The sequence below is a fragment of the Rhinolophus sinicus genome, linkage group LG17 (genome assembly GCF_036562045.2).
Source record: "Rhinolophus sinicus isolate RSC01 linkage group LG17, ASM3656204v1, whole genome shotgun sequence".
Lineage (NCBI taxonomy): Eukaryota > Metazoa > Chordata > Mammalia > Chiroptera > Rhinolophidae > Rhinolophus > Rhinolophus sinicus.
The window spans coordinates 21,233,427-21,261,047 of record NC_133766.1 but is presented as its reverse complement, the minus strand read 5'-3'; the positions used below and the strand labels follow the sequence as shown (position 1 = coordinate 21,261,047).

The 27,621-nt window shown below is 34.5% G+C and overlaps 1 protein-coding gene and 1 non-coding gene across 3 annotated transcripts; both read left to right on the top strand.

Moving 5' to 3' along the window:
- Positions 1–27,621, top strand: CD55 (CD55 molecule (Cromer blood group)). 2 transcript variants are annotated; one of them, XM_074322087.1, is made up of 11 exons: positions 1–129; positions 881–1,066; positions 2,436–2,627; positions 3,001–3,100; positions 4,125–4,210; positions 13,448–13,510; positions 14,261–14,323; positions 18,672–18,692; positions 22,825–22,897; positions 25,605–25,707; positions 26,548–27,621. In XM_074322087.1, exons 1-10 carry the CDS (start codon positions 39–41, stop codon positions 25,702–25,704), a joined length of 975 nt encoding a protein of 324 aa, XP_074178188.1. In that variant the 5' UTR covers positions 1–38; the 3' UTR covers positions 25,705–25,707; positions 26,548–27,621. The 2 variants fall into 2 exon arrangements, with proteins under 2 accessions (XP_074178188.1, XP_074178187.1); XM_074322086.1 differs by having other exon boundaries at positions 14,117–14,323.
- Positions 4,678–4,784, top strand: LOC141569405 (U6 spliceosomal RNA). Its single transcript, XR_012493017.1, has one exon. It is a non-coding gene; the product is annotated as a U6 spliceosomal RNA (small nuclear RNA).

Here is a 27,621-nt window from a genome sequence, read left to right as displayed (position 1 = left end):
GCCGCGGAGTCCGGGAGCGCGATTCTGGTTCCCGCGCTATGAGTCCGGCGTGGCTGGGCGCCGGCGCAGTGTCGCGCCTGCTCCGCGGGCTGACCGTGCTACTGCTGCTGTGTCCACAGGCTGTGCGGAGTGAGTGGGGGATGGGCACGAGCGCCGCGGGGGAAGCCTGGGCTGAGTGGGAGGGCCTGAGTCAGTCTCCGTGACAACCGAGAAGTCTGGGAACCTGTGGGCATCCGTAATTACCCTTAATCGCTACATTTAAGACTCAGAGCTCCTACTGGCAGGATCCCTGGGACCGGAAGAGGATCTCCGCTGCTAACCAGCAATTGCGGGTCTTGCTGTGGCGGACCAGCTGGCATGGTTTAGGAGTGAGGCGTGGAGAATTGAGGAAGCACCGCTCAGTATGCAGAACAGCCAAACATGCGGAAGCCAAAAGGCAGGGCTCGGAGTGAATTCTCAAACCTCCAATTATCTCTTTAAGGGTGGGAGGCAAAATAGCTGACCTCCCTCGCCTCCAAGCAGAGTCCAGTCGTGTGCAGCACACAGCGCTCCAGGTTTGCCCATTCCCTCCAGGTGTAATATTCCAAGGGGCGTCTGTCTTTGTTGCGTGCCTAACAACAGTATCTAGGCAGAGATAAATACTAAACCACTTTAAAAAGAATAATGAAGGGGACGGATTTATTCTCGACTTACTTTAGTCTTGAAATTAATTGACAAGGCAGGAAGCCTAGCAAGTTCTTGGTATGTCAGTTCTGCACTGGATGGAAATGTTACAAGTACATCTCAGGCCATTGCTGCTTCCCTTGTTCGCCTTGGGAAAGCAGTGCTGCAATGAATGGAAAAGTGGTTGTTCCTTCAGTTCCCGGTTTTTTCACCCTAGGTGACTGCAGCCTTCCCCCAGATGTACCTAATGCCAAGCCAGCTTTGGAAGGTCGTACAAGTTTTCCTGAAAAAAGCACAGTAACATACAAATGTAATAAAGATTTTGTAAAAATTCCTGGCAAGAAAGACGCAGTGATCTGTCTTACGGGCAGTACATGGTCGGACATTGCAGAGTTTTGTAATCGTAAGTTCTTCATTTCTTTTTACAAAAATTATGGGAATGAAATGTGTCTTGTTAAAATTTATCCCTCTTCGGAGTGACTTATAACTGATCATTTTCTAGCATTAGTAAATCCCAGGGTATACTTGTTGGCACTTCATACTTCAGGTAATTGATAATCATTAGTTCATCGACTAGGTCCTGCTTCTCCATTAACAGGTTCGCCCCACCTCCACCCCCCAACACTGTACCTCCTGAACTGACTAACAGAGAAAATAAACGATAGCGACTGTTGTTTAGGGAGTAAATTATATATGAATATGTTTGGCAATTACTTTGGGACACATAACATAGGTGCTCTATTCTCTTAAATTTCATTTTTTAATTAGTATTTACCAAATACAACTCTGTGATGGCATTTCAAAAATGTCTCGATGTTTACTTAAAAATCTATGCATAGCTTTTACATATACAAGTAGGTATAAAGATAAGACTTGTTTCCTGCCTTTGAAGAAGTTGGAGCAATGGAAGCCACAGTAAATATAGAAACTGCCACAAGTATTTTTTGAAACCATGCGTGAAATCAGCTTTAACGTTTTAAACATCTGTGATAGAAGACAGTCGGTTGAAGTACATAAACCTTTGTATGTATATCATGTCTCAGCGTTTATAACCCTTCTCATATATTACTTCTTCTAATCCTCCAGGTAACTCAGCGCGGGGAATAGGGGCTCATCCTAATTTTACAGTTGAGGAAACAGGCCCTCAGAAGTTAAATAACTTCCTTGAGATCAGCAGCTCTTATGCAGAAAAGCCAGGGTTCAAACTTGAGTCTTTTGATTATAAATCCAAAACCCTTTCCACTATGCCAGGCCTCTGTAAATTCATATTTGCCCAGATATTTAAAATTTGTAAATACTTTTATGTACACACTGGCTCATTTGATCCTGTCCCCATGGGTTGTTGTGGGGATTAAATGAATTTATATGTGTAAAACATTTTGAAATATTCAATAAATATTAGATAGAATCGTTACTATTATTGTTGTTGTCCAGGACATTACCCCAGGAATCTGTAAATATTGGTTCTCAACTACCCCTGTGCTGCATGGGGCATGGGTATTTATTGAGTCAGTGGCCAGAACTGTGGGCATAGTGACATGTATGTACCAAATCTACTTCACGGTTCTCTAGTAATTAGAAAATGAAAACATATATGTGAACACACTTGATACACTTTAAATGCCATAATGATGTTAATATTGTTAAGTACCAAATATGTACAAAGAAATACAGAAAAAGGGGTAATGTAAGGACCAGATAATTCAAAGTAATTAAATATAAGTTATAAAGTGATACTATTTTTTTGTTGTTGCTTTTGTTAATACTTTTAGGTAGCTGTGATGTTCCAACTAGGCTACTCTTTGCAGCTCTGAAACAGCCTTATAACAGAATGAGTTATTTCCCAGAGGGTTGCGTTGTGGAATATGAGTGCCGTTTGGGTTACACAAGGAATCATTCCCTATCAGGAAAAGCAACTTGCCTTCAGAATTTCACGTGGTCCAAACCAGATGAATTTTGTAACAGTGAGTATAAAGAGTATTCTTAATCTGATGGTGTTTGAGGAAATAGTATTGCTTCATTCATTTTGGAAGTCTGTGTATACCTGTTCTCCTTAGAATGATTCTTAAAAGAACCATTAGAGTCATTTTATTTTAAATCAGGCAACCTAAATACTTGTGAGATAGGAATATTAATTTACTCATAGATTTCACATTTAAAGATTACCGTAAATGAAATAAGTACATATTCTACATATGTTGCTTGTTTTGAAACTTATCAAATGAATGTAGGACTTAAAAAGTCTAAGAATAAGAGATTATCAATGATTTGGATGATGAATTTGTATAGATGTGCCTGATACTTTAATGAAAAAAAGAAATTTGTATTCTTTTCTAGAAAAATCGTGTCCTAATCCTGGAAAAATAATAAATGGTTATATTAATATAACAACTGACATATTATTTGGCGCATCCATCATCTTCTCATGTAATACAGGGTAAGTTTTGATATACTAAATACTATACTTAACAAATGAAAAAACAAATTAGGATGTATGATGGAAGTTTTTAGATTTGTGGCAAGTGTTTATAAGCTAATAGCAATAAAACTACCCCTTTATTCAAAGATTTTTCCCATGACCTCATCACAGTTAAATTTAGTAAAATATGGCAAGAAAGGAAGATTTCTTATACAATTAAATTCTCTCAATTCTTAGCTTTCAGTATATACGTGATTCATTATAAACTTCTAAATGTGATTAGTAAAGGAAAAACTTGTAATATGTTGATGATAGTTGCAGAACTTAAATCCAGGTGTTGAATATGAAAGCAATCTGTCATTTACCTAAATAATAAATTTGCATATGTTTTTTCCTATATTCAAACAACCTGTTTTAAAATATCATGGTTTAAAAATGTTTATTCCTACTGTGAAAATACTATTCTGGCTCAAATCTTTTACCAGTTATTTGTGTGGAGAAAAGGAACTCTGTCACTGGGTATCATCAGTGTCTCAGACGCTGCTGAAAACTTCATGTTCATTTCTCATTTAATATCTGCAAATTGAATTATGATATTTTACTCTGTGTCCATTTTTCATAACATAGAAATATCAGTATCACTTGTCTTCTGTACTAAACATAGCTGTTTGGATCATTAATATAATTAATATTGAATCTGGGAGTACTTCGAACCCTTTAAATATAAGTACTTTCTATTGTTCTAGGAAGCCTTTATCGATCTTTTAGAACTCAGAAATATAAAATATTCAAGCATCTAATTTTAAAATGCTTTAATATTTTCTAACATGTGCCCCACCCCAATAAAAAATGTTTTGCATGTTTTATGCTTTTTTATCCTTTGGATGTCACCTTTTTAAATTTAATTTCTTTTTCTTTAAACTGCCATACGAACTCTGACCAATTATTGTTTTTGTCTCCATCTACTGGAATAGTAAATATTTTAAGATGATATTCTGCAAAATTTAAGAGAACCAACTTTTCTCTTCCCCTCGTTGTTTAGGTACAAATTAATTGGTCCAACTTCTAGTTACTGTATCATTGTGGGAGACACAGTTGATTGGAGTGATCCATTGCCGGAATGCAAAGGTAAGACTGAAAGAGTCTAAGCACTCGGGTTGTGGGGCTGAATAATCAGTGATAAATTACTTTCTGCCCATTAAGAATTATTTGCAGTATGTATTTGTAGTACCCTCACCTTCTAATGTGTGTCTTAGCTAATTTAAAGACTTTTATTTATAATGCTCCTTAATTTATTAGCTGTGGAGATAAAGGATTAAAAACAAACTGTGGTTTGTATTGTGCTTGGTCATTTATTATCTTAATTTCTTCTAACACTCAGGTAAAATAAATGTGGAAGTCCTTGGCCTAAGATCCAGCTGTTCTCAAATAGGTGCCCACTTCTTGCACTGTGAGGGGTCTCTGATGCACATAAATGGACAAATCGGTTTATACACCCACGTCATGTCCTGTATGACCTTTATCCCTAACTCCTTTGAACTTTGGGCTAGGTAGGCACATCAGCAGAATAGACCATCCTCAACAATATAGGCCATGTGCTCCCTTCGGCAGCACATATACTAAAATTGGAATGATACAGAGAAGACTAGCATGGCCACTATGCAAGAAAGACATGCAAATTCGTGAAGTACTCCATGTTTTTTAAAGAATATGGACCAGGAGAAAGGGCACTTTCTTCCAGGCCTTGAAAGGCACACTGGCACAGGAATTCCAGGTGCCAGTTCCTGAAGCATGATTTAGAATGGGGCGGGGGAGGAGCTCTCATTGAGCACATCCCTTCAGCCCTGCAAATACTTTACCTAGTAGAGAGAGGCACAGCCAGAGGAAGCCAGAGCACAGCATTTTAATGTGTGGGAGCTAGGGGAGGAATCCCACTTGCCTGAGTTCAAAGGTGATACTGATTACAATGGCCTCCAGCCTTCATTCTTACACTCCATTGATGTTGTTTCACCTATACTCCACCCAGTGTGATCCATTTGAAACACTAACGTGACTTGTCTTTCCTTCTTAGAGCTTACTAATGTCTCCTCATCACTTACAAAGTTGAAACTCCGTATTATAAAGTACAAGGCTAGTCATGATCTACCTACTTCTCCACGCTCATGTTTGGCCCTCATACTTTATACTCTTGACTATACAAACTACTGTAGTTTTCCATGGACCTCAATGCTTCTTCATGCCCCCACATCATTCCTTATACTATTACCTCTGCCTGAAAGGCCCTTCAGTCCTATCTTTGCTTGGCTGGTTGGGTTTTCCTTTTTCTTATTCAGGGTCTGCTCTGATAGTCATTTTAAAAGCTTTCTGACCTACTAGTCTGGTTAACTGTCTCTCTTTCCACACCACTGTTCATGCCTCTGTAATAACACTCACTATTTTGTATTGAAATTACTTCTTTGAATCTTTTTCCCCACTATATTTGAAGACACGGGAATAATATCTTATTCAGTTTTGCATTTATATTTATAGAACAATGCCTGGTATGTATTAGGTGCTCAGAAAATGCTTGAATTGAACTAATGGTGATATGTGTAGTCATCATACACCCTAGTTTAGTGTAAATCAGATTAGCTTGTTTTTGCTTCTTGCAAAGCAATACCTAAAAGTAATTTATAAATTTGCTAGTATTCTCTGTACTTCAGGGCATTCAGTGCAATATAATTTAATGTTCACATGATCACATCACTTTCCTGCTTAAAAAATAAAAAAAACAACTTCATGCCATTAGACAATGTGGACTCATTGAGATTTTTAGCAGGGTGACTGCTGGGGGAGGCACTTTTTATAATATAACTGGAGTAACTCTGCTTGTATATGCTTTACAAATTCAGCTGCTCAGTAAGACTTACTTTAAGTAAAAGGCTGTGAGTCAGCACATGCTAAAATCTTTTTATCCTAAAAATCAAAATGTAATTCTGGCTTTTGAGATCTTATGCCCTCTCCAAATGATCTATTTCTATTTCCCAAGTATGCCACTTGAATTTCCCAGCCATTCCATTTGACATCATTTCCCCATGGAAAGAACAGCAATGCCCTCTTCTCTGCTCTGTCTTTGAAGAAAGGTCATCTTAGGGTTAAGCTCAAGTTCCGTTTCCTCCCTAAAATCTCCGCCCTGCTTTTGCCACTGAACTCCTTTACTTTTTTTTAGCACCAGTTTGAGATACAACATGCACAGTTAATTGTAATTTTTGTGTTACATATATGTTCTAAATCTTATTGCAGTCATGTGCTGCATAAAGCATTTCAATCAATGATGGGCCCCTTATATGACGGTGGTCCCATAAGATTACAATGGAGCCTAGGTGTGTAGGAGGCTATGCCATCTAGCTTTGTGTGCGTGCACTCTGGGATGTTCATACAATGATGAAATTGCCTAACAATGTGTTTCACAGGTCATATCCCTTTATTAAACTTCACATTACTGTATTTCTATAAATTGGTCTTAGAGTTAGCATTCATGTTTTACAACACTTGTATCCAAAGCTCCAAATATAGTACCATTACTTAATAGGCATTTATAAGCAGCCCCCATTAATAATGCTGAATTTAGAAAAATGATTTTTTGTTTTGTTTTAGTTTCAGGTGTACAAAACAATATAACAGTTAGACATTTATACCCCTCACAAAGTGATTCCCCCGCCAAGTCTAGTACCTGTCTGACATCATATATAGCTGTTACAATTCCATTGACTGTATTCGCTATGCTGTACTCCACATTCTGTGAGCATATATATAATATATATGTATATTGAATGTCAATTATAATTAAATATATAGTATAGTATATATAGTATATAGTATAAACTATATATATACTATATACTATAAATATATACTTTTATAAATATATAAAATATATATGTATATATATTATATATACATATATAGTATATGTATTATATATAGTATATATAGTATATATATATACTATAAATATATACTTTTATAAATATATAAATTTAATTACAATTGATATACTATATACTATAAATATATACTATACTATATATTTAATTACAATTGACATTCAATATTATTTAACTTTAGCTTCAGGCATATAGTGCTAGTAGTCAGGCAGTTACACATTCTATGAAGTGATCTCCCTAATAAGTCCAGTGCCCATCTGGCATCCTACATAATCTTTACAACATTATTGATTATGTTCTTCAAACTGTATTTCACATCCCCATGTGTGGGGACAGAGTCCCAGAGAGCAGTTTCCAGGCTCTCGGCCTCACGTGGAAAGGTGCTGACTCGGGTAGTAGATGGTCATCAGCTGTGACTGGTTGGCTGTCAGCTGTAACCAGTTAGCCAATGAGCCACTGATATAACTGCTGTGGCTGTGTTGGTTGGTTGGTTGGCTGGCAGGCAGAAAAGCGGACAGCAAATAGCAGATTGTGCAGATGTTTTGCTCGCTGTGTCTCGCCCGGCCTCCAGCAAGACTGGGGTGCAGGAAGACCCCTTGTTGGGGTTCTGGCAGATGTTTGCTTCATGTGTCTCAAGTCCAGCCACCAGCAAGAATATAGTGATGTGACTCCCCTATCTATGGCTCCATTGGTGTTCCTTTTTGGCCTCACCATATCCTGAGTTCTTATGTGGGAAGCGGGACCAGATTCCCTGCATGACACTGGAACAATATTGTGACTACTAATTTGTGCTTTTAAACCATTTACCATCTTTCCCATCTCCCCTCCAGTCTTTGATTTTTAAAAACAAAATATTTAACATGTTTTAATCTTACTTTTTTTAAAAAAATAACTGTCCAGTTTTATTAATTTAAAATATTCCAAAATATTTTTAAAGAAGTTTTTGTGCAGAACTACTGAAATTGACAGTGGAATAATTCAAGGGCAACAGAACACTTATGTATATAGACAGTTTATAACACGTAAAGGTACTAAAGGCTTGACTCTGAGCTGAGAGAGCTCTACTGTACTGTAAAGTCAAAGGTGGCCAAGGAGAATGGGGTGGCGTGCCACCTGAATGCAAAGCTAAGCAGTTTACATGGATGGTTATATATATTTTTTATTTTTACTCTTAGGTCTATATAAGGGCTGCAGAAATTCTGTGGAATCCCTGAGAAATGAATGTAAAATGTTGTACATATGCATTTTGCATTTATCTGGGGGGGTACAGTTATTCATCAGATTTTCAGAGGGGTCTATGACTTCCAGAAAAGGAAGAACCGCTGATGTAGAAAATATGTGGTAAAATATAAATAAATAAATACACACATACATGACATATACGAAAATATATACATATATACACACACATACATACATACATATAATGTCTCATGTTTGTAGTGAATTAGCTTTCTTTTTAATTTATTTTTTATTTTAAATTAAAAAAAATATCATTCTCACTCCCCCACCTATCTTCCCTTTAGCAACCATCAATTTGTTCTCTATATTTATGGGTTTGTTTCTATTTTGTTTATTCATTTCTTTTTTGTTTTTGTTTTTTAGATTCCACATATAAATGAAATCATATGGCTTGTGTCTTTCTCTGTCTGACTTATTTCACTTAACTCACGGTCCATCCATGCTGTCACAAATGGCAAGATTTCATTCTTTTTTATTGCTGAGTAATATTTCAGTGTGTGTTTTGTGTGTATGGTGTGTGTGTGTATACACCATATCTTCTTTATTCATTCATCTGTGGATGCACATCTAGGTTGTTTCCATATCTTGGCTATTACTAGTAATGCGGCAATGAACATAGGGGTGTATTTATCTTTTCAAAGTAGTTATTTTTTTCTTCAGATAAATACCCAGAAGTGGAATTGCTAGATCATATGACAGCTCTATTTTTATTTTTTTGAGGAATCTCCGTACTGTTTTCCATAGCGGCTGCACCAATTTACAATCCCACCAACAGTGTACAAGGGTTTCCTTCACATCCTCTCCAACACTTATTATTGGTTGGTTTATCAATGATAGCCATCCTGAGAGGTATGAAGTGATATCTCATTGTGGTTTTAATTTGCATTTTCCTAATAATTTAGTGATGTTGAACATCATTTCATATATCTGTTGGACATCTGTATGTACTCTTTGGAGAAATGACTACTCAGTTCCTCTGCCCCTTTTTTAAATTGGATTGTTTGGCCATTTGATCCACTTCATATTTATTTTCCTCTGTTTTATTAAGTCATCAGTTATTTAGAGCTTACAACCCGATGGTAGTGGCTAAGTAGGTCATGGCACGTCAGTGCTTTCATTACAGTAACTATAAAATCTGGGTAGATTCTTTTCTAAATAATATTTTTAAAAGCATAAGATATGGCTGTGAAAACAACTAGGACTGAGTAAACCAAAATTCCTGGGGGTGGGGTTGAAGGCAAACCCTTCTGAGATGCCCTGGACTGAAGATCCATCTTGATCCAGATAAAAGACCACTGCCAGGAAAGAGAGAAACCAGCGAAACTTTAATGGTTATGGTGGGCTAGGATAATACACAGAAAATTGAGGTCCTCAAATGCAGAACCAGTTTTTCCCAAGAGTCATTTGTTGATTTCTGGGGCTGCATGTGAGATTGGGGAGCTAGGCCCAAAGCTTCCAAAGTACAAAATGAAATGTCTCTGAACCTTATGGTATTTGGACAAAAAATACTCATCAGAAGAACAAGCCTGTATCAAGCATATAGCCAGTCTCCCCCTTAAGACATTGTATTGTGTCCATTCTGAAGCTGTTTGGGGAAGGAGGCTAGATTGTTGGGTTATAGGATTTCTGAAGGATAGACCTGGATCTGCCATAGTATCTCAGGGCTTAAGAAACAAAGATCCACCAGGCTGCCAATCAGAAGCCCAGAAGAGTCATTCCCAAGGAGCAGAGGCAAGAGCAGAAGTAGAAAAAAATCTCACTAAGACTGTAACCCAGCTCAATCCCTCATAGACTGAGGATGTGATCACCGCAAACCAATCTGCCTACCAGAAAAGGGGACTGTCTCTTTGGAAGATCATATCATCTAAATGTTTTATATACAACGTATGGCATACAATAAAAAAATTATTAGACATGGAAAGAAGCAAGAAAACATAACCAGATTAGAAGAAAACCAAACCAGATAAAGAAGATCCAGATAACTGAATTAGCAGACAAGGGCTTTAAAATAAGTGATTAATATGTTTAAGACATTAAAGGAAAAGATAAACAGAGAACATCAATAGAGAATTCAGATCTATAAAAATGGAGTAAAATAGGCATTCTACAACTGGAAAATATAGTATCTGAAATTAAGAACACAATAGATAGGTTTAACAGTGATTTGAACACAGCAGGAGAGAATATTAGGAACTGGAGTAGAGGTTAATTAAAAATGCCCACACTGCAGCACAAAGAGTAAAAAGAATTTAAAATAAGGATAAAAGTTTGAGATATTTCAGACATATTAAACATGTTAGAAAAAGAGGAGAGAGAGAGAGAGAGAGAGAGAGAGAGAGAGAAGCAGGAACAGAAGAAATATTCAAAAAGATAATGTGAATTTTCCAAAACTAATGAAATGCATCAACCAACAGATTCCCAAAGCTCTCAGGACTCTAAGCAGAATAAAAATAAAACCATTTCCAGGTACCTCATAACAAAAGTTTGGAAACTCAAAAGTAGTAATAAAAGCACCGAGATGCAAAAACATACATTGTCAAAGGAACAACACTAAACCTGATCACTGACTTTTCAACAAAAATTATGGAAGCCAAATGACATTAATAAGAAATCTTTAAAATACTATAAAAAATAATCACTGCTCACCTAAGATTCTATACTCAGTGAACATATTCTTTAAAACTGAATGCAAAATAAAGATGTTCTCATACAAAAGCACTAAGGGAACTTGTCACCAGCAGACCAGACCTATACAAAATGAAAAACTAAAGGAAATCCTTCAAGTAGAATGAAAATATCCCAAGTAAAACATGAAAATGCAAGAGGAAATGAAGAACAATGGCAAAGAAAAATGAATACTGACTTTACAAAAGAATAAATGCAATGTCTTGTGGGGTTTGAATTACATGTAGAATACAAATGTACACTAGCAACAAACCAAAAGGCAGAAAGAGGTAACTTGAATTTGAAAGTTACAAGGTTTTAGCAGTATTAAAAAGTGGTAAAAATGTTAATTTGCATAATGGACTTACAGTCTAATATATATTATAATCTCTAGGGTTGTCATGAAAATAATGGCAAAAGAATGTATAAATCACCAACTAATACAGGAATGATAATGAATATTTAATCCAAAAGGCAATAAGAGAGAAACAAAAAGAAAAGTAAAATAGATAGGTGGAATGGAAAACTAGTAATAGTGAGGTGTTTGATATAAACCCAACTATATCAGTGATTACATTATGTGTGATTTGCCTAAGATTGTCAGATTAGATTAGTAAAATAAAACTTAAGTATTTGCTGTTTGTAAGAGCCACAGTTTAATGATAAGAACACTGAATAGGTGAAAGTAAAGAATGGAAAAATAGACTATGCAAACAAGTACCACACACACACACACACACACACACACACAAAGCTGTTGCACTCTGTTGATATCAAAGTACATTTTAAGATAAGACAGTTCATAATGATAAAGGGATCTGTTCAACAAAAATATATCACAATCTGAAATCTATGTGCACTTAAAAAAATAGCTTCAGTCTGTACATATAGCAAAAATGAACAGAAAGAAAAATAAACAATCCACTATTATAGTTCTACAATTCCACATATCTCTTTCAATAACTAATAGAACAAGCAACCAAAAATCAGTAATAAGAATATGGAAGATGTGAACAACAATTAAACTTTAAAAAATTGATGATAAGAGCATTGAGTCCTAGAAGGACACATGGCAAAATTTTTCAAGTGTACATGAAACATTGACTCATTTTTTGAGTGCCTGCTAAGTGCTATGTTACTTTCTAGTATTTTACTTGAGTTATCCCTTGTAGTATCCTGTGAGCTAGGTAAAGGAAACAAATGACATCTGAGCGCCTAGAGCAGAATGTATGTTTATGGTGCTGGCAGTAGCAGTATTGGATGATATAACGTGTTGTTTCAGGGGCAGACACTGTGTGAAATAACTGAATTATTTCCCTCCTTCCTTACAGTAGTGTTATAAAATCTGCTCTGTTTTTATGCTCATTTTACTGATGAGAAAACTGAAGTTTAGAGGGATTACAGAACATGTGGTGTAACAGTCTTAAGCAGGATTCAATGCTTCCTTAAGAGGGAGTTGTATAAGCAACCCAGAGTCAAACAGGCACTGAAAACCTAAAATTTTACTATGCTATTATCAGAACAGGATCTCTTTTTTAAAATAATTGTTTTATTTTCAATTAGAATGGCATATAATATTATATTAGTCTCAGGTGTACAACATAGTGATTAGATTTTTATATAACTTACGAAGTGATCACCCTGAAAGTCCAGTACTATTTGTCACCATGCATAGTTATTACCATATTGACTATTTTCCCTATGCTGTACTTCACATCCCCGTGACTATTTCGTAACTACCAATTTGTACTTCTTAAACCCTTTCCCCTTTTCACACAGCCTCCCTAACCCCCCTTTCATATGGCAACCATCAAAATGTTCTCTGTATCTATGAGTTTGTTTCTATTTTGCTTGTTTGTTTATTTTGTTCTTTAGAATCCACATATATCTTTCTGTGTGTAACTGAGAGTAGGATCTTAACGGAAGTTGCACTTCAGATATTTGTTAGCTGACCTAAAATCCAAAGAGGAACAAAACTAATGTATGTAAAGTTGGTAACGAGCTCAAGAGGAGAAAAAGGGAGTTATTTTATTCCAATTGACTTTATTACTTTAAAAAAGAAGTGAAACAAAACAAGTTCCCAAGGTCACTAACATATCCTGAAAACTCTGGAAAAAGTAATTATGTTGTGATTATCTGTGTTGGTCCCAAGGTTGCATCCTGCTGTCCTTTAGTCTTGGCATGAGTAAAGGAAGACAATTTATGAGAAAAAACATCTTTATTTGGGGTGTGTCACAGAATGAGATCACTACATCTAATTTCGGTTTTCTTTCTTCACACAGAAAACAGTTTAAATATCTCAGTACTACTTTGGTGTAGTTTTCTGTCAGTATAAATTATATAAAAGCAAAAACAATGTAACGTTTCAGTTCCTTTGGAAATGCGCAATAATATTTAGTTTCCTAAATGTCATATTTAGGTGTTTGTAGTGGGGGGGGCAAAGAGAAGAGTCATTGAGAAAGCGATTGGTTCCAAATCTTACTTTGGACAGCATTATTTAGCTAATTTTTAAAAACATTTTTTTCCTCCACAGAAAGTTCTCAAACTTCCAAGGCCCCACCAACTCCTCAGAAAACCACCGTAGTAAATATTCCAGGTACTGAAGCCCCATCAACTCCTCAGAAACCCATCATAGTAAATGCTCTTGCTACAAAGGCCATACCAACTCCTCAGAAACCCACCACAATATATATTTCAGCTACAGAAGCCTCATCAACTCCTCAGAAACCCATCATAGTAAATGCTCTTGCTACAAAGGCCATACCAACTCCTCAGAAACCCACCACAATATATATTTCAGCTACAGAAGCCTCATCAACTCCTCAGAAACCCATCATAGTAAATGCTTCTGCTACAAAGGCCATACCAACTCCTCAGAAACCCACCACAGTATATATTTCAGCTACAGAAGCCTCATCAACTCCTCAGAAACCCATCATAGTAAATGCTTCTGCTACAAAGGCCATACCAACTTCTCAGAAACCCACCAGAGTAAATATTCCAGCTTCAGAAGCCCCATCAGCTCCTCAGAAACCCATCACAGTAAATGCTACTGCTACACAGGCCCCACTAATTCTTCAGAAACTCACCTCTGTAAATGTTGCAGCTAAAGAAGCCTCATCAACTCCTCAGAAAACCATCACAGCAAATGATTCAGCCACAATAGCTAAAACATCCCCTATATCACATGTTTTATCTACAGAGACCCCACCAGCATCCCAGACTCCCATCATTGCAAATACTTCTGCTACACAAGTCACAGTAACACAAAAGTTCACTGCTGTACATGACCCAGTGATTAAGCATCCACGTACAACACAAACAGTGCCCTCTGCTCATATTACAGCAACACAGAGTCAAGTTGTTACGAGGAGAACCACATCGTTTCGTCCAAGAACCCTTTCTGTAGGTGAGTTGACATTGATCTGGTTCCTGAGTATGAATCTAATGTGCTATGGTGGAAATTTCAACTTGACCAGGATCTCAAAATTAAATAGTCTGTGATTTATTGTAACCTGAGTTTTTTCATACTAATGTCTGGACATTCTTCAGAGGCAGACTTGAGTTGTGCTACGTCAAATCTTTAAAAAAGAAACATTTTGCTATAATATAGAAAAAGGTATGGCCCGTAAAAATAATGCTAAATTAAAGTTGGTGAAGAAATTTTGTTTTCTATATTAGCTTTAGGGAGTCATTGAATTCTTCAAGACCCTTTAAAGAACCAAGTATGTACCCTCCTTAAGGTTGATTTCTGGGTTTGGTTGGTTGAGAGATACCCATCCCTCAAGTATGCCAAAAGATCTCTCAGATTCCCTAAAGTTGCTAACTTGGTAGATAGAGCATCTAAGTAATTGAAAACACAGAGTTCTCTGAAATAGTTCATATTAACACAAGGCTCTTTAAATAAAAGCTTATTTTATAAAAGTGGAATAAAATATGCCATAGACCCCTCTTATGAAACCCCTCTTACTAATTCATGTGCTCCAGTCCACCAGGATGTTGTTTTGTCTCACAACTTGCCTAATATATAGCCCTTTTTACAGACATTCTTGTTCTCCAACAGAGATAACTTACTTTTTTGGTTTCTTGGAAAATGTCAATAGAACTGAACCAGCAAATAATTTTTTTAAAATCATTTTAACATTTTCATTGAACTCAACACACATACAGAAAAACTGCATAAAACATACATGTGCGGCTCAATAACTTTTCTAAAACAAGTATTTGCGTAACCACCACAAATTTCAAGAAATAGAACATTAGTAGCCCCTCAGATTTGCCCCCTCAGTTTCTAGATGTTCTGTTCATCCTCTGACTTCTCAATCCAGTAAGACTGGCTTTCTGCTCGTTATACCACATGGCCTAGGTATTTCCCTCAGCTGCATATGAGTATATGCAAAATGTCATTCCATGCAGTTCTCTCAGCTTTGATCAGTCTCTGCCTACACTTATTAGTTTGTTCTCCAGGGCCTTCAAACCATTGTTACTGTTGTTTTTTAATATTTTGTCCAGATTTGCTATGTTGAAGTCTATTTTGCTATTACCCAGATAGTTCTTAAAAACTTAAAACATTACAGATATTATTGTTGAAATTTCTTTGTATATTTCTTTCTTCCATTAGGTAAAAGGCCAAATACACGCAAATACTCAAAATCCCTCCTCATTTAGTTCCTCTCTTTAAAAGGGGAACTTCAATTTCTACCCGGTTTTGGTCACTTTTCAATGACATCAAATAATTGTGGTTTTAAAAATAATTTTACACATTATTACCATGTTTTCATACTGATTTCATACATTTCATAATTGCTACCTTGAAGCCTATTTTGCCGTTACTTGGATATTTATAAGAATTTAACCATGATAGATATTTTTGTTAAAGTTCCTTTACACATTTCCCTACTCCCATTTCTCTTGGCATAAGGCAATTAAGCCCTGAGGCAGTGTGCAAGCTTTCTATGTTTCTATTCTTATGGCACATGTATGTATCCATAAGTAGTGCAAAACATTGTTTTGTATTTTTTTATAATTCACATAAACATGCCATATTTCTATTCTCTACCTTGACTTTTTGCACTCAATATTGGTTTTGTGGCTTATGTTTGTACATTTAAATTTAACATTAATTTTAACACTTGTATGTGTTCGCTGACTTTTTAAATTTTTAAGACATTTTGGGGCCTAAAATTTTTAGATTTAGTATGCCCAACTTTTAATATAGCAGGGCAAAGAGAAATGTTTCACTTTATGTAAATTTGTTATAGAGCTAACTTTGTTGAAATATTTTTCTGCAAAAAATACAAGATAATTTAACACCTTTAAATTAAACTTGAGTCAATTGTTAAGATAAAAATACAACCAATATTTGGGATCAAGTTTCTTTGTTTTTTCTTCTTTATTAAATTTATTGAGGTGACATTGGTTAGTAAAATTATATAGGTTTCAAGTGTACATTTATATAAAGCATCATTTGTATATTAAATTGTGTGTTCACCACCCAGAGTCAGTTCTTCCATCACCATATATTTGACCCTTTTTACCCTCTTCCACTACCTCCCCACTCCTTACCCTCTAGTAACGCTGAACTATTGTCTGTATCCATGAGTTTTTGTTTCTTTGTTTGTCTTGTTCCTTTGTTGCTTTCAGTTTTATATTCCACATATGAGTGAAGTCATATGGTTCTTGACTTTTCCTGTCTGACTTATTTCGCTTAGCATAATAATCTCAAGATCCATCCATGTTGTTGCAAATGGCAATATTCCATCTTTTCTTATGGACGAGTAGTATTCCATTGTGTATATGCACCACATCTTCTTTATCCAGTCATTCATTGAAGGAAACTGGTTGTTTCCATGTCTTGGCCACTGTGAATAATGCTGTAATGAACACAGGGGTACATATATCTTTACGGACAAATGCTTTTAAATTTTTGGGGTAGATGCCCAGAAGAGGAATTGCTGCGTTATATGATAATTCTAGTCTTAATTTTTTGAGGAACCTCCATACTGTTTTCCATAGTGGCTGTACCAATTTACATTTCCACCAGCAGTGTTTGAGGGTTCCTTTCTAACAGGTGTGAAGTAATATCTCATTGTGGTTTTGATTTGCATTTTACTAATAGTTAGTGAAGTTGAGCATTTTTTCATATATCTGTTGGCCATTTGTATGTCTTCTTGGGAGAAGTTGTCTATTCAAGTCCTCTACCCATTTTTTAAGTTGGATTGTTTAATTTTTGTTGTTGAGTTCATTATATATTTTGGATATTAACCCCTTATCAGAGGCGTTGTTTGCAAATATCTTTTCCCGTTCAGTTGGTTGCCTCTTTGTTTTGTTGATGGTTTCTTTTGCTGTGCAGAAGCTTTTTAGTTTGATATAGTCCCTTACATTTATTTTTGCTTTTACTACCCTTTCCTTTGAGGTCAAATTCATAAAATACCTCTGAACCTGAGGTCCATAAGTTTAGTACCTATGCTTTTTTTTTTATGCAGTTTATTGTTTCAGGTCTTATGTTTAGGTCTTTGACCCATTTTGAGTTAATTTTAGTATGGCCGTACTGCCCTGAACATGCTTGATCTCATCTGATCTTGGGATCAAGTCTTTTATTTGCAATTAATTTATTCTTTAAATATCATACCACTGCTTTAAAATTTTTTTTAAATTAAATTTATTGGGGTGACATTGGTTAATATTATTGGTTAATAATATTAACCAATAATACAATCCTATAATACATCATCTGTATATTGCATTGTGTATTCACCACTCAAAGTCAAATCTCCTTTTGTCCTTACAGCAACCTTGCAAAATAAGTTTCATTTTATAGATGATAAATTAGAGGCTCAGAGATTAACTTATATGATTCATATACAATGCATAGTTAATAGGGACAAAATTGGGGTTTAAACATGTTTGCTGTCTCCAGATTCTATGCTTTTTCTGCTATGCAATATTTCCTATTCTCCATGGTACATTGAGTAAATTTGTTCACCACTTAAGAGAGCAATTTATTTATTATAAATATACCGGAGGTGCCAAAAAATATATACACATTTTAAGAGATGTTTTCTATGTACTACTTTTTGAAGTTGAATTGAATTACGTAGCAATGTGTAGTATGACGTTTACTCAAAAGATGGCGTTAATCAAAGGAATGCTAGCATCATTCACTGTATTACAATTTTAATACACTTTTTTCCTTTCTTAAAATGTGTATACATTTCTTTTGGCAACCTCTATATTTATCTGAAAGTGAAGCTGTTTTGCAATGCCTCATTCATAGTCATTGAACGATGTAAGTAAATAACCTGATATGGTAATTTAAGTTTTGATAGAGTCTTCATAGACTAGATAGAGTTGAAAGAGACTTCAGTTTCTGATAGTTTCTTGATCATAGGATTGGATCAGCAGTTACTATTTAAGCTTTTGATCTTGTTTCTTGTCATTAAATAACATAATCATTTACATGGTGTTTGTTTCAGTATTCATGTAACTGTTGTGTCTTATGTTTTTATAGTGTTGACTCTGTTGAATAGATATAGGCACTGGTGTGTGTGTTATTTGATTGTGCATAATATATAATTGTTTTCATAAATATAATTATTTCTTTTGGTTATGGAAATCTGAATGACTTTTGAACTTTTAAGTACAGTTTGTATATATATATGTGTGTGTGTGTATGTATATATATGTATAAAACTGCTAGCAAATCAATGATTCTTTAACATTTTTATTTTTGTAATTCTTTTTTTGCTTTTCTTTAGGGGTCAGCACCATTGCATCTGGTAAGTCTGGCTTTCTGGAATTTAAAAGACATTGTCTTCATTGTTGGATGTACAATCCATATTTCTGGAAGAGAATATTGTCTTTTAACTGTCTTAGGAAAACTATTAAAAAGTGGTGTTTCTGGGTGCAAAAGAGAAAACAGGTAAATGCATTTTATCACCTTGTTTCGTGGACACCATTAGGTACTTGGTACGTTCCTAAGTGTTTCCAACCATGTTCTTACTCCAAGGTAATGTTAGGAAAACTTAAAATCATTGGGCCAATCAATCAATTGAGTGCCTACTGTCTCAGTGAGTCATTCTAGGGATGAAGAACCATAAAAAGAAGAATGTTATTAATATAGTTTTTATCCTCAGATATTTTATAATTAATCATAAACTACTTCTTGACCATTTCTACATTTCTGTCCTACCCCAGATAAAATAGAGTTCTACCTTTGATTATATCCTCTTCCTTTTCCCTTCCCTGTCAGTGATTTAAAGCAAAGTTATCATTAAAATATATTCCGTTGCTGTAGGTGTGAGGCCCAAAACATATCTATGTTATAATTTCTTTTCGTATTTGGTGCAGTCCTTTTTTTTTTGCCCATAAATATATTATTTGACATTATACATTGACAAGATTAATAAACTCCTAAAGAATATGGTAAGAGAAATCTTTGTTAAGAAGAACCGTTAAATTTACATGTTGATAAAAATATCCAATAGAAGATGCACTCTTACAAAAAATGTATATTTTAAAATTACGTCCTTGTAATCTGCAATCTCCTATCTTATGCATACATGAATTAGCCAAAGGACTATATCACTGAAAGCAGGTATTTTTAAATTATTCTTTTATTATTATTTATTATAGTTCTTTTATATTTTGAATAAACCTCCCTTAAGCTGAAAGATTTATCTTGAAAGATTCATACAGTTGGAATTCAATTCGTTCATTCTATATTTTAAATAGAAATAAATGTGTTCTAAATGCAAATCCCATGATTTAGTGATATAATGTTCATGACATTTTGGTTGTTGTGATGAGTGTAATAGATGAGCTTGTTCTCATCTGCTCAGCGGTATTCAATGAAGATCTGAAATACTTACTATTTTCTCTGAAATTCTTGAGGTATACACTATGTGATTTCCCAGAAACTTTTCTTCAAGGTTAGTTGTAATTCTAACTTGTGCTCAGAAATAAAGAGGAGTTCCTTTCCTCTTAAATCACACATATGACAATAAAATTTATTGTGTAAATCAGGTCACTTTTCTCATTTTAAAGAAGCAAACTCCACTGCAAGGAAATTGCTTTTATTGATTATACTGCAGTGTAAGTAAATAACACAGATAACATTATAACTTTCAAAGTAGTTGAATTTTTTCCCATTTAATTCTGCTAAGAAAGAGAAACGGACTAATCTTCTCAGAATTTCCTTATTTGCCATGTAAGTGAAGCCTGTATTGTGAATTTTAAAGATATTCTTCTGCTGGTTCTATTAACAGTGTTTTCTCTATCTTTTTTTTTTATATCGCCTTCTCCCCTTTAAAAAAAAATTTCAGACATTTTTTAGACATTTTATTAACTTTTCACACAATCTTATAATATAATTATGTCCCATTTTTCATCTGAGAGAACTGTGGCTTGGCAAGATTTAGAACGTGCCCAAGGTCACATCTATTAGGTGCTTTAATAAAGGCAGATGACTAGTTTTTCCAGAACTGGGTACTTGCAAGTCTAGAAAGATTCTTGTCCTAGTAGAGGATAAGAAACTGCACAACTCAAATTTGACAATTAACATAGTCCAGATTCTTTACAAGTATTGCTTCTCCCCCCTCCATTGCTTAAATCTGGTATTGTGACATTCCTAAGTCCCTTATGGAAATTAAAAGTTCAATTAAAGGAATATTAAATAAAAAAAAGAGAATACTCAGTGAAAAATCTAAAATACATTTTCTGTATCCTTTAAACATAGATCCTTATTTCCTAATGCTTTCTGCCTACCAGAATATAGCATGTATTACACACTAGCCCAAATTCAAGTGTACTTTGAAGAGTCTTGAATCACAAGTGGGGATTTGAAATGAATGTGATGCTGATAAAGGGCCTTCACTGTATCTTATTACCTGTCTATGCACGACAAACTTAAATCCCATTATAAAGTGACTTCAATTACCTACCTGTTATTCAGAGTTAAGAAGTTAGGTAATCATGTAATTTTTCTGTGATCTGTTTAGTCGGAAAAGGGAAGTGTGTGAATTTCCCTTATATTAAAAATTTGAAGAAATAACAGAGGCACAGAAAATCCAGTGATAATAGCAAGACACTTAAAGGGTCCTATACATGTTGCTGAGGAAGTGGAACCTGACTTATAAGTCTGAAAATATAATGTTTACTCAAGCACATTCATTTTTCTTCTGCAAAAGTCTCTTTCCAGTGTGAAATCACCTATCCACCGACCTCAGTCCCTTTACTCTGTTATGTTAAATAAGGTTAGAAGGGAGAACAAAACCTCCCTACAACTTGCTTAGTTTCTCATAGCACATGGACTGCATTTCTACCTGATTAGATATAAGTGATACCTTTTGAAGTGACTAGGTGAACACACACTTCTTCAGAAAAGGAGACAAGCATCATTTAATTAACACCAGATCTTGTAGGTAGAATTCTGACTTGGGTTCTTCAGAAATGAAGATGATACTCTATATTTTAGTGCTCTTAGTTTTCTTGTCTGCAAAAAGAACATCATTCCATGAATTTAATAAATATTTCCTAAGCACTTTCTATTATTTGCCAAGCACTGTGCTAGTTATTGGAGGCGACCAAATGAGATAATAGGTGGAAAATTGCTTTGCAACATTTTAAACAGTATGTAAAAATAATTCTACATTGGGGGACATTACTAAAATATCTCTTTCACTTGGAGAAAACCATTTTTAAAATTATGTACTTTTCCTACCTCAGAGTCTCTTCAGTTAGTGACTAAGAACATGGAATCATAATCATAATTTAATTCAAAATTTACAGTTTCATTTATCCCAAGTTGCATAAATATTAAATTGACACTGATTCACTTTTGGGATGGTTTCCTATAGATACCAAGTGAATTTTGACTTCATAAACTATTGCCTTCATAACTTAAAGTTTTTTTGTTTCCAATTTGGGAGATAATACTCCCTTATTAATTTACTAAGGAATCATTTATGTAGACTTATGTTTCTCATATTTCTATATTTTACTCTGGTTTTCTGTTAAACCATCCACCTTCACACACTTTCTTATAGATTTACATGTATGCATGGACCAGTGTTCTAGAAATACGCTTTTACTTCTGTCATCTAAGTAGTTTGGATCACTTTTAAATTTCTATATTTATCATTCAAATAGAAAATGGAGTGTTTTTGTAGCAGTAGAAAATGGTGAGGTTAATGGGACATGGTCAAAGGAAAAGAAACTAAAAATTTTGAAGAACCATAATTTATTTTATGAATACAGTCTTTCCAAGCTTCTGGCAAGGTGGTAGGGCATCAGTTAAATAAATTGATTGGGTAAAATACTGTAAAAACTTACCTGTGGTGGAAACAGATTTTTCTGTTGTTTGTTTTTGTTTTTGTTTTTAAAATCATGTGTCCTTATGATAGTGCAATTGTGTGACATTTATATTTGCTGATTTGGAACCAAATATACCTATTAGACACATTAGCTTCAGTTTGCTTTTCTAGTGTCATCTCTAATTTCCTTTGTAGACAGATCAAAAGTAGAGTTCAAGGCCATTGGAGAGTGAAGTGAGGAGGAAATACATACGGTATATGAAAATCAATCAGCAAAGCTTTTAAAATTGTGCATAGTGGCATTGAAACACTTTAGAATCTTTTAAAACCTGTCCAACAAATTTTATTTGATCATTGTGATACTTCATTTTAAATATTTTATTTCATTTTACCTGAGAAAACAGGATTACGGATAAATAACATGCATTTTTTACTCTCAAACTTGTAACATGAGGAAACCATATACAAAATATAATTCTTGTCTTCTATATTTTCTTTAACTTGCCTCATAACCAGTATGTTTGTTATTGTGAAATTACTCTGTACATGTAATTGCTCATATTTATGTTAACTGTGTTACCAAATTTTTCCCCTCAAGGACTTGTTGCTGGTACTATAATAATTGGTACCCTAATTCTAGTCAGAATTTTCTGGGACTATGGAAAATCAGGGTGAGCAGAAATTCTAATGATTTAAAACATTTATCCTTAGCTTCTTTCCAATAAAACTTGATACTATATCATGAGTAGATAACTTTCTTAGCTTAACTGTATTTTTCAATATGCTATCTCTTTATTTCTTTTGTCTGAAATTACTACCTTGTATGAATAGACTTTGTGTGTGTTTTCAAATTTCTGAATATATTCAAGGACATTAACAACAGTTCAAAGGAAAATGATTTGAAAGCCCAAGTCTCCCTTTGCAATCTATTAATCAACTCACCTTTTTCCTTAGTACAATTTATGATAGTATATGTGTGTTATACCAAATCAAAGAAATCTAGGAAAAGCCAACTTCTAACATATTGTTAAATTGCCTGTGCTTAGGCCTTTTTCTGAATTGTATTTATTAGTACAGGCCAATCTAGCCCAAAATAGCCCAATGGTTAATAGGGTAGGTTCTGGAACCTGGCTGTTTGGTTCGATCCTGGGTCTACTGTTTAGGTGCCACGTGACTGTGAGCAACTAAACTTCTCTATGCCTCAGTTTTCTCATACAGTAAGGATCAAATGAGTTGCCACCTGTAAAGAGGTTAGAACATTGCTTGGCATATGGCAAGCCTTAGATGGTAATATAGTAACACATAAGAAAAAAATTGCTATTATTCGAAACATATGATCTGCATTGAATATAAATAGACAGAGGGTGCCAAAAAACTGTATACACATTTTAAGAAAGGAAAAAAACTATTAAAATTGTAATACTCAATATATACTGATTACAAAAGATGAATACAAGTCACCTTTGACTCCTGCAATTACAAGAGGTGCTCAAAGTGGTTACCATCGGCGTCCAGACACTTCTGATTATGGCGAACTACTGCTTGAGCATAGATAACAGCTCTTAAAATGTGTATACATTTTTTTTGGCACCCCCAGTATATATTAAGTATAATGCCATGGTTGACCCTGACATGCTCTGTAGACAAACAGGATTACTTAAATTGATCCCCTACTGTTATCTTACAGATTTTACTGTTCAGAAAACGAATTATGGAGTTCATATAAACTTGAGTTATTTCTAAACTGTCTTAATTCCTATATTTTCATTAATTAAGAGCAACTATGTTTTAATGCTGTTACTTAACTGCTGGTTTTAATTCTTTGGGTGAGCTGTCTACTTTTTGCTCTATATAACTTTCCTTTCTCCTTAAATTAACAATTTTACTTAAGCCTATTATAAGCTAAAATATGTGAATGCTTTTTAAATCTCTAAAGGGTTCAGTCTTTTAGTAAAAATGTTTGATCATTAGGTTCTGTTTTTTTTTAATAGTTTTTACAGATATTTGTTTACTGCCAATGAAGTAGTCTAGAGGCTATAATAGCAAATGTAGTAACATACCGTATTTCCCCGAAAATAAGACCTAGCCGGACAATCAGCTCTAGGGTTTCCATGAGGGAATTGCCATCCGTTCTCAGGAATTTTTTTCGCTTTCCTGTTCCCGAATCCCAAGATACAAACTGTTTTCTGTTCTGCATGATGAATCGTTTCCACAAAGTGACAGCCGATACTACCAACCACCTGGGTTTAAGGAGCCGATTTTCCCAATTTCCCGACCAACTTTTCTCAAGGATTCCAGAATGGGAAAGCGAAAAAAATTCCCGAGAACGGGCGGGAATTCCCACCTGGAAACCCTAATTAGCTCTAATGCATCTTTTGGAGCAAAAATTAATATAAGCCCCGGTATTATATTATATTAGACCAGGTCTTATATTATAGTAAAATGAGAACGGGTCTTATATTAATTTTTGCTCCAAAAGATGCATTAGAGCTGATTGTCTGGCTAGATCTTATTTTCGGGAAACACGGTATGACTTTCTCTTAGACGTTTCAGAAACTTTCTAAGAATGTGGTTTAGAGCCCAGCCAAAACGTACAGAATTCTCAGTCATATAAAATGAGTTGGTATAGGTGCCTCAGCAAAACTACTCTGGAAGAAAAAGTAAACCACCCATTTTATGTACTTCCTTGCATTTGTTCCTGCCCTCATTATGGATTAGAGCATGATGAATTTACCTTCCAAAGCCAGGGCTTTGGGGCTCCGTAGGTGAGGGGGGGGGAAAGTAATGAGTTTATAGGGTGCTTGCTAGCTAGCTCTCGGCTGTCATCAGTTTCTTTACATTCTTTGGTAAAATAATTGGCCATGATATTTTTAATAGTATGAAAAGTGCTGAAACAGAAGGAGGAAGTATTTGTTTAGAATTTTATTGATGTTTGCAGTAAACCTAATTCCTCTGTTTCTGAATAAGAGGAAATTTGTGCAAAGTACTAAGAATTTGCCTTTTTCACATGCACTGAAAAAAATGCTCCACTTGCCTTACTTGGGAAGTAAATATAAGCATTTCAGGGTAAGAGCTAACTTTGTACATTCCTGGTTATTCTCCTGATTTCATATTGACTAAATTAAAATTTTGCTCTTAATGAGGACGGGGAAAGAGTTAATGAGTGTAAAGGTGATAATATACCCTCTTCACCTGGTGATCCTTTGTGTTTGCCTATCAAAGGATTTTTTACTTCTTTTAGAAGTGTTGAACTTGTATGATAAATTTTAGTTTATATATAAAAAAAAACGATGTGGTTGTAGGAAAATGCTGGTATTGCTTTTTAATTCAAATTCAAATTAGGTAATTCAGTTAGTGTTTTCCTTCTCTGCTGTTCAGCTCCTATTACACTCATGAGGACAACAAAGCACAAAATGCCATGTGTCATAATTTAACTGTGACTCCTGATGCCTCAGAAGTAAGACTTGGTAAATTATAAAAGGTATCTGGTTCTATAACATCACATTTCTGCGTCTTGCAAAATGTCCGTCAATACAGTTGCCTCAGGATTTATCTGTGATTGTTAAAAGGATAATAGAGACTTAAACCTCTATTATTGTCAGCTCTGTTTTTCTTTGTTGCATGAATGACTAACATATTAAACCTCTCAGCATGACGTCTTCAATTCTTGACTCTTCAGCATGCTCTCATTTTGTGTTTTGTACTCAGTTTATTGTAATGATTAGATGTTAGCAATGCCACAAATATTTGGGAAAAAAAACAAAAGGTTGATACTTAGGGCTTCCGAACAGGAACGCCCTCATTATGACTATTTGCTTCGTGAGATGATTGGCTTACATTGTATTCATTTCTTCTTTTTACTTGATGGCTTTTAGAGTTTCCAGAGTTTATGAAATACTAAAATTTGTTTTAAGGTAGCTTTTTAAAGTCCTGTTTACGGATCTTATAAGATATCTCTTATGTTGTTACACAAAATTATTCACGTTAATGTATCAGTGAAGCTTTCTAGGTGTCTTCTTTTGACAAAACTTTCTCATTGATTTTTAATCTGAAAGTATCTTAATTGATTGTAATTTGGCCACTTAATGTCCAAAACTAAAAAGTTAAGTGTCATATTTTAGTTTGTGTTGCTATAGCTACTAATCTCTAACTATACTGGTAAGGTTGTCTGTATTCCATAACTTACTAATTTTGCATTTGTGTGGTATCCCAAATCACCCGATTAACTCATTTATGGTTTATCACATAGTAAATAGAAAATTAGAGTTTATCACCAGTAAATACAAGCATGTTGATTTTAACTTTTTCTTTTAACTTTCAGGACACGCATATATAATATTGACAGTTTTGCTCGTGATGCTAACAGTCATTGGCTAGCTGACTTAGCCAAAGAAGATATAAGAAGAAAGTGTACACAAGTACACAGAATATTTCTAGTTCCATATAAATTTCTGGAGGCGTGGACACCATATATGCAGTCGTGCTCTTTGTTTTGCACGTTATCATTGTCTTTAAGGTGCATAGGACTATCAGTGCAGTGAGGAGAAACGAATGTGCCCTGGAATCACATTCTCAACACTCCCAACCCTCTTGATAGTAGAACATCTTACAAGCCTGAGAGTGATTACTTTCCTAAAAGTATAGGAAAGTGTAGCTTAAAAGGTGAGCATGAAGAAAAGGAAACAAGTGACTTTTTTCCACTAGATATGTAATGCTATTTTTACTTACTAAAAAAAAAATAAAAAACTAAAAACATTAATTGAATATTGAAAACAAACAAAAAAGGTATTGCCTAGTCTCTTTTAAGCAAAATTGCCAGAGAGATGAACCATATTATAAAATAATCCTTCTTAACTCAAAGGCATTTTCCTATTTTCTAATTCTATTAAAATGAATCTGAATATGTTGACGAAATATTTTAAATGAAAAACATGCTAATGATCCCGAGTGTTGAATTTCGTGGGTTAGTTGGTGGCAAAGGAGAAGTATAGAAAGAAGAAATGATTCTTTCTTTGTCACACAAGCACAGATAATTAACTAGGATTTAGCCCCTTAATTGTAAGATAGATAAGCTATAATTTGAATTTTGTTATTAGGACAATCTTTTTTTCTTTCTTGTAACAGTCCTGTAAAACGGTGAAAGGATAGAAGATGTCTTTTTATTAACTTAATGTCTTTAAAAGTATCCAGAGATATTATAATATTAACATAAGAAAATATTCTATATTTCTGAAGTGATCCTAGATTATAAATCATATTCTTTTGTAATATTAAGATTATTTATATTAATTTACATCAGTGAACACGTTAGTTTTACATGTAACAAGAAAAGTTCAAGAATATATGTAAAGAAAAATTTATTTTCCCTAAATGAAATAAATAATTGATTACATTA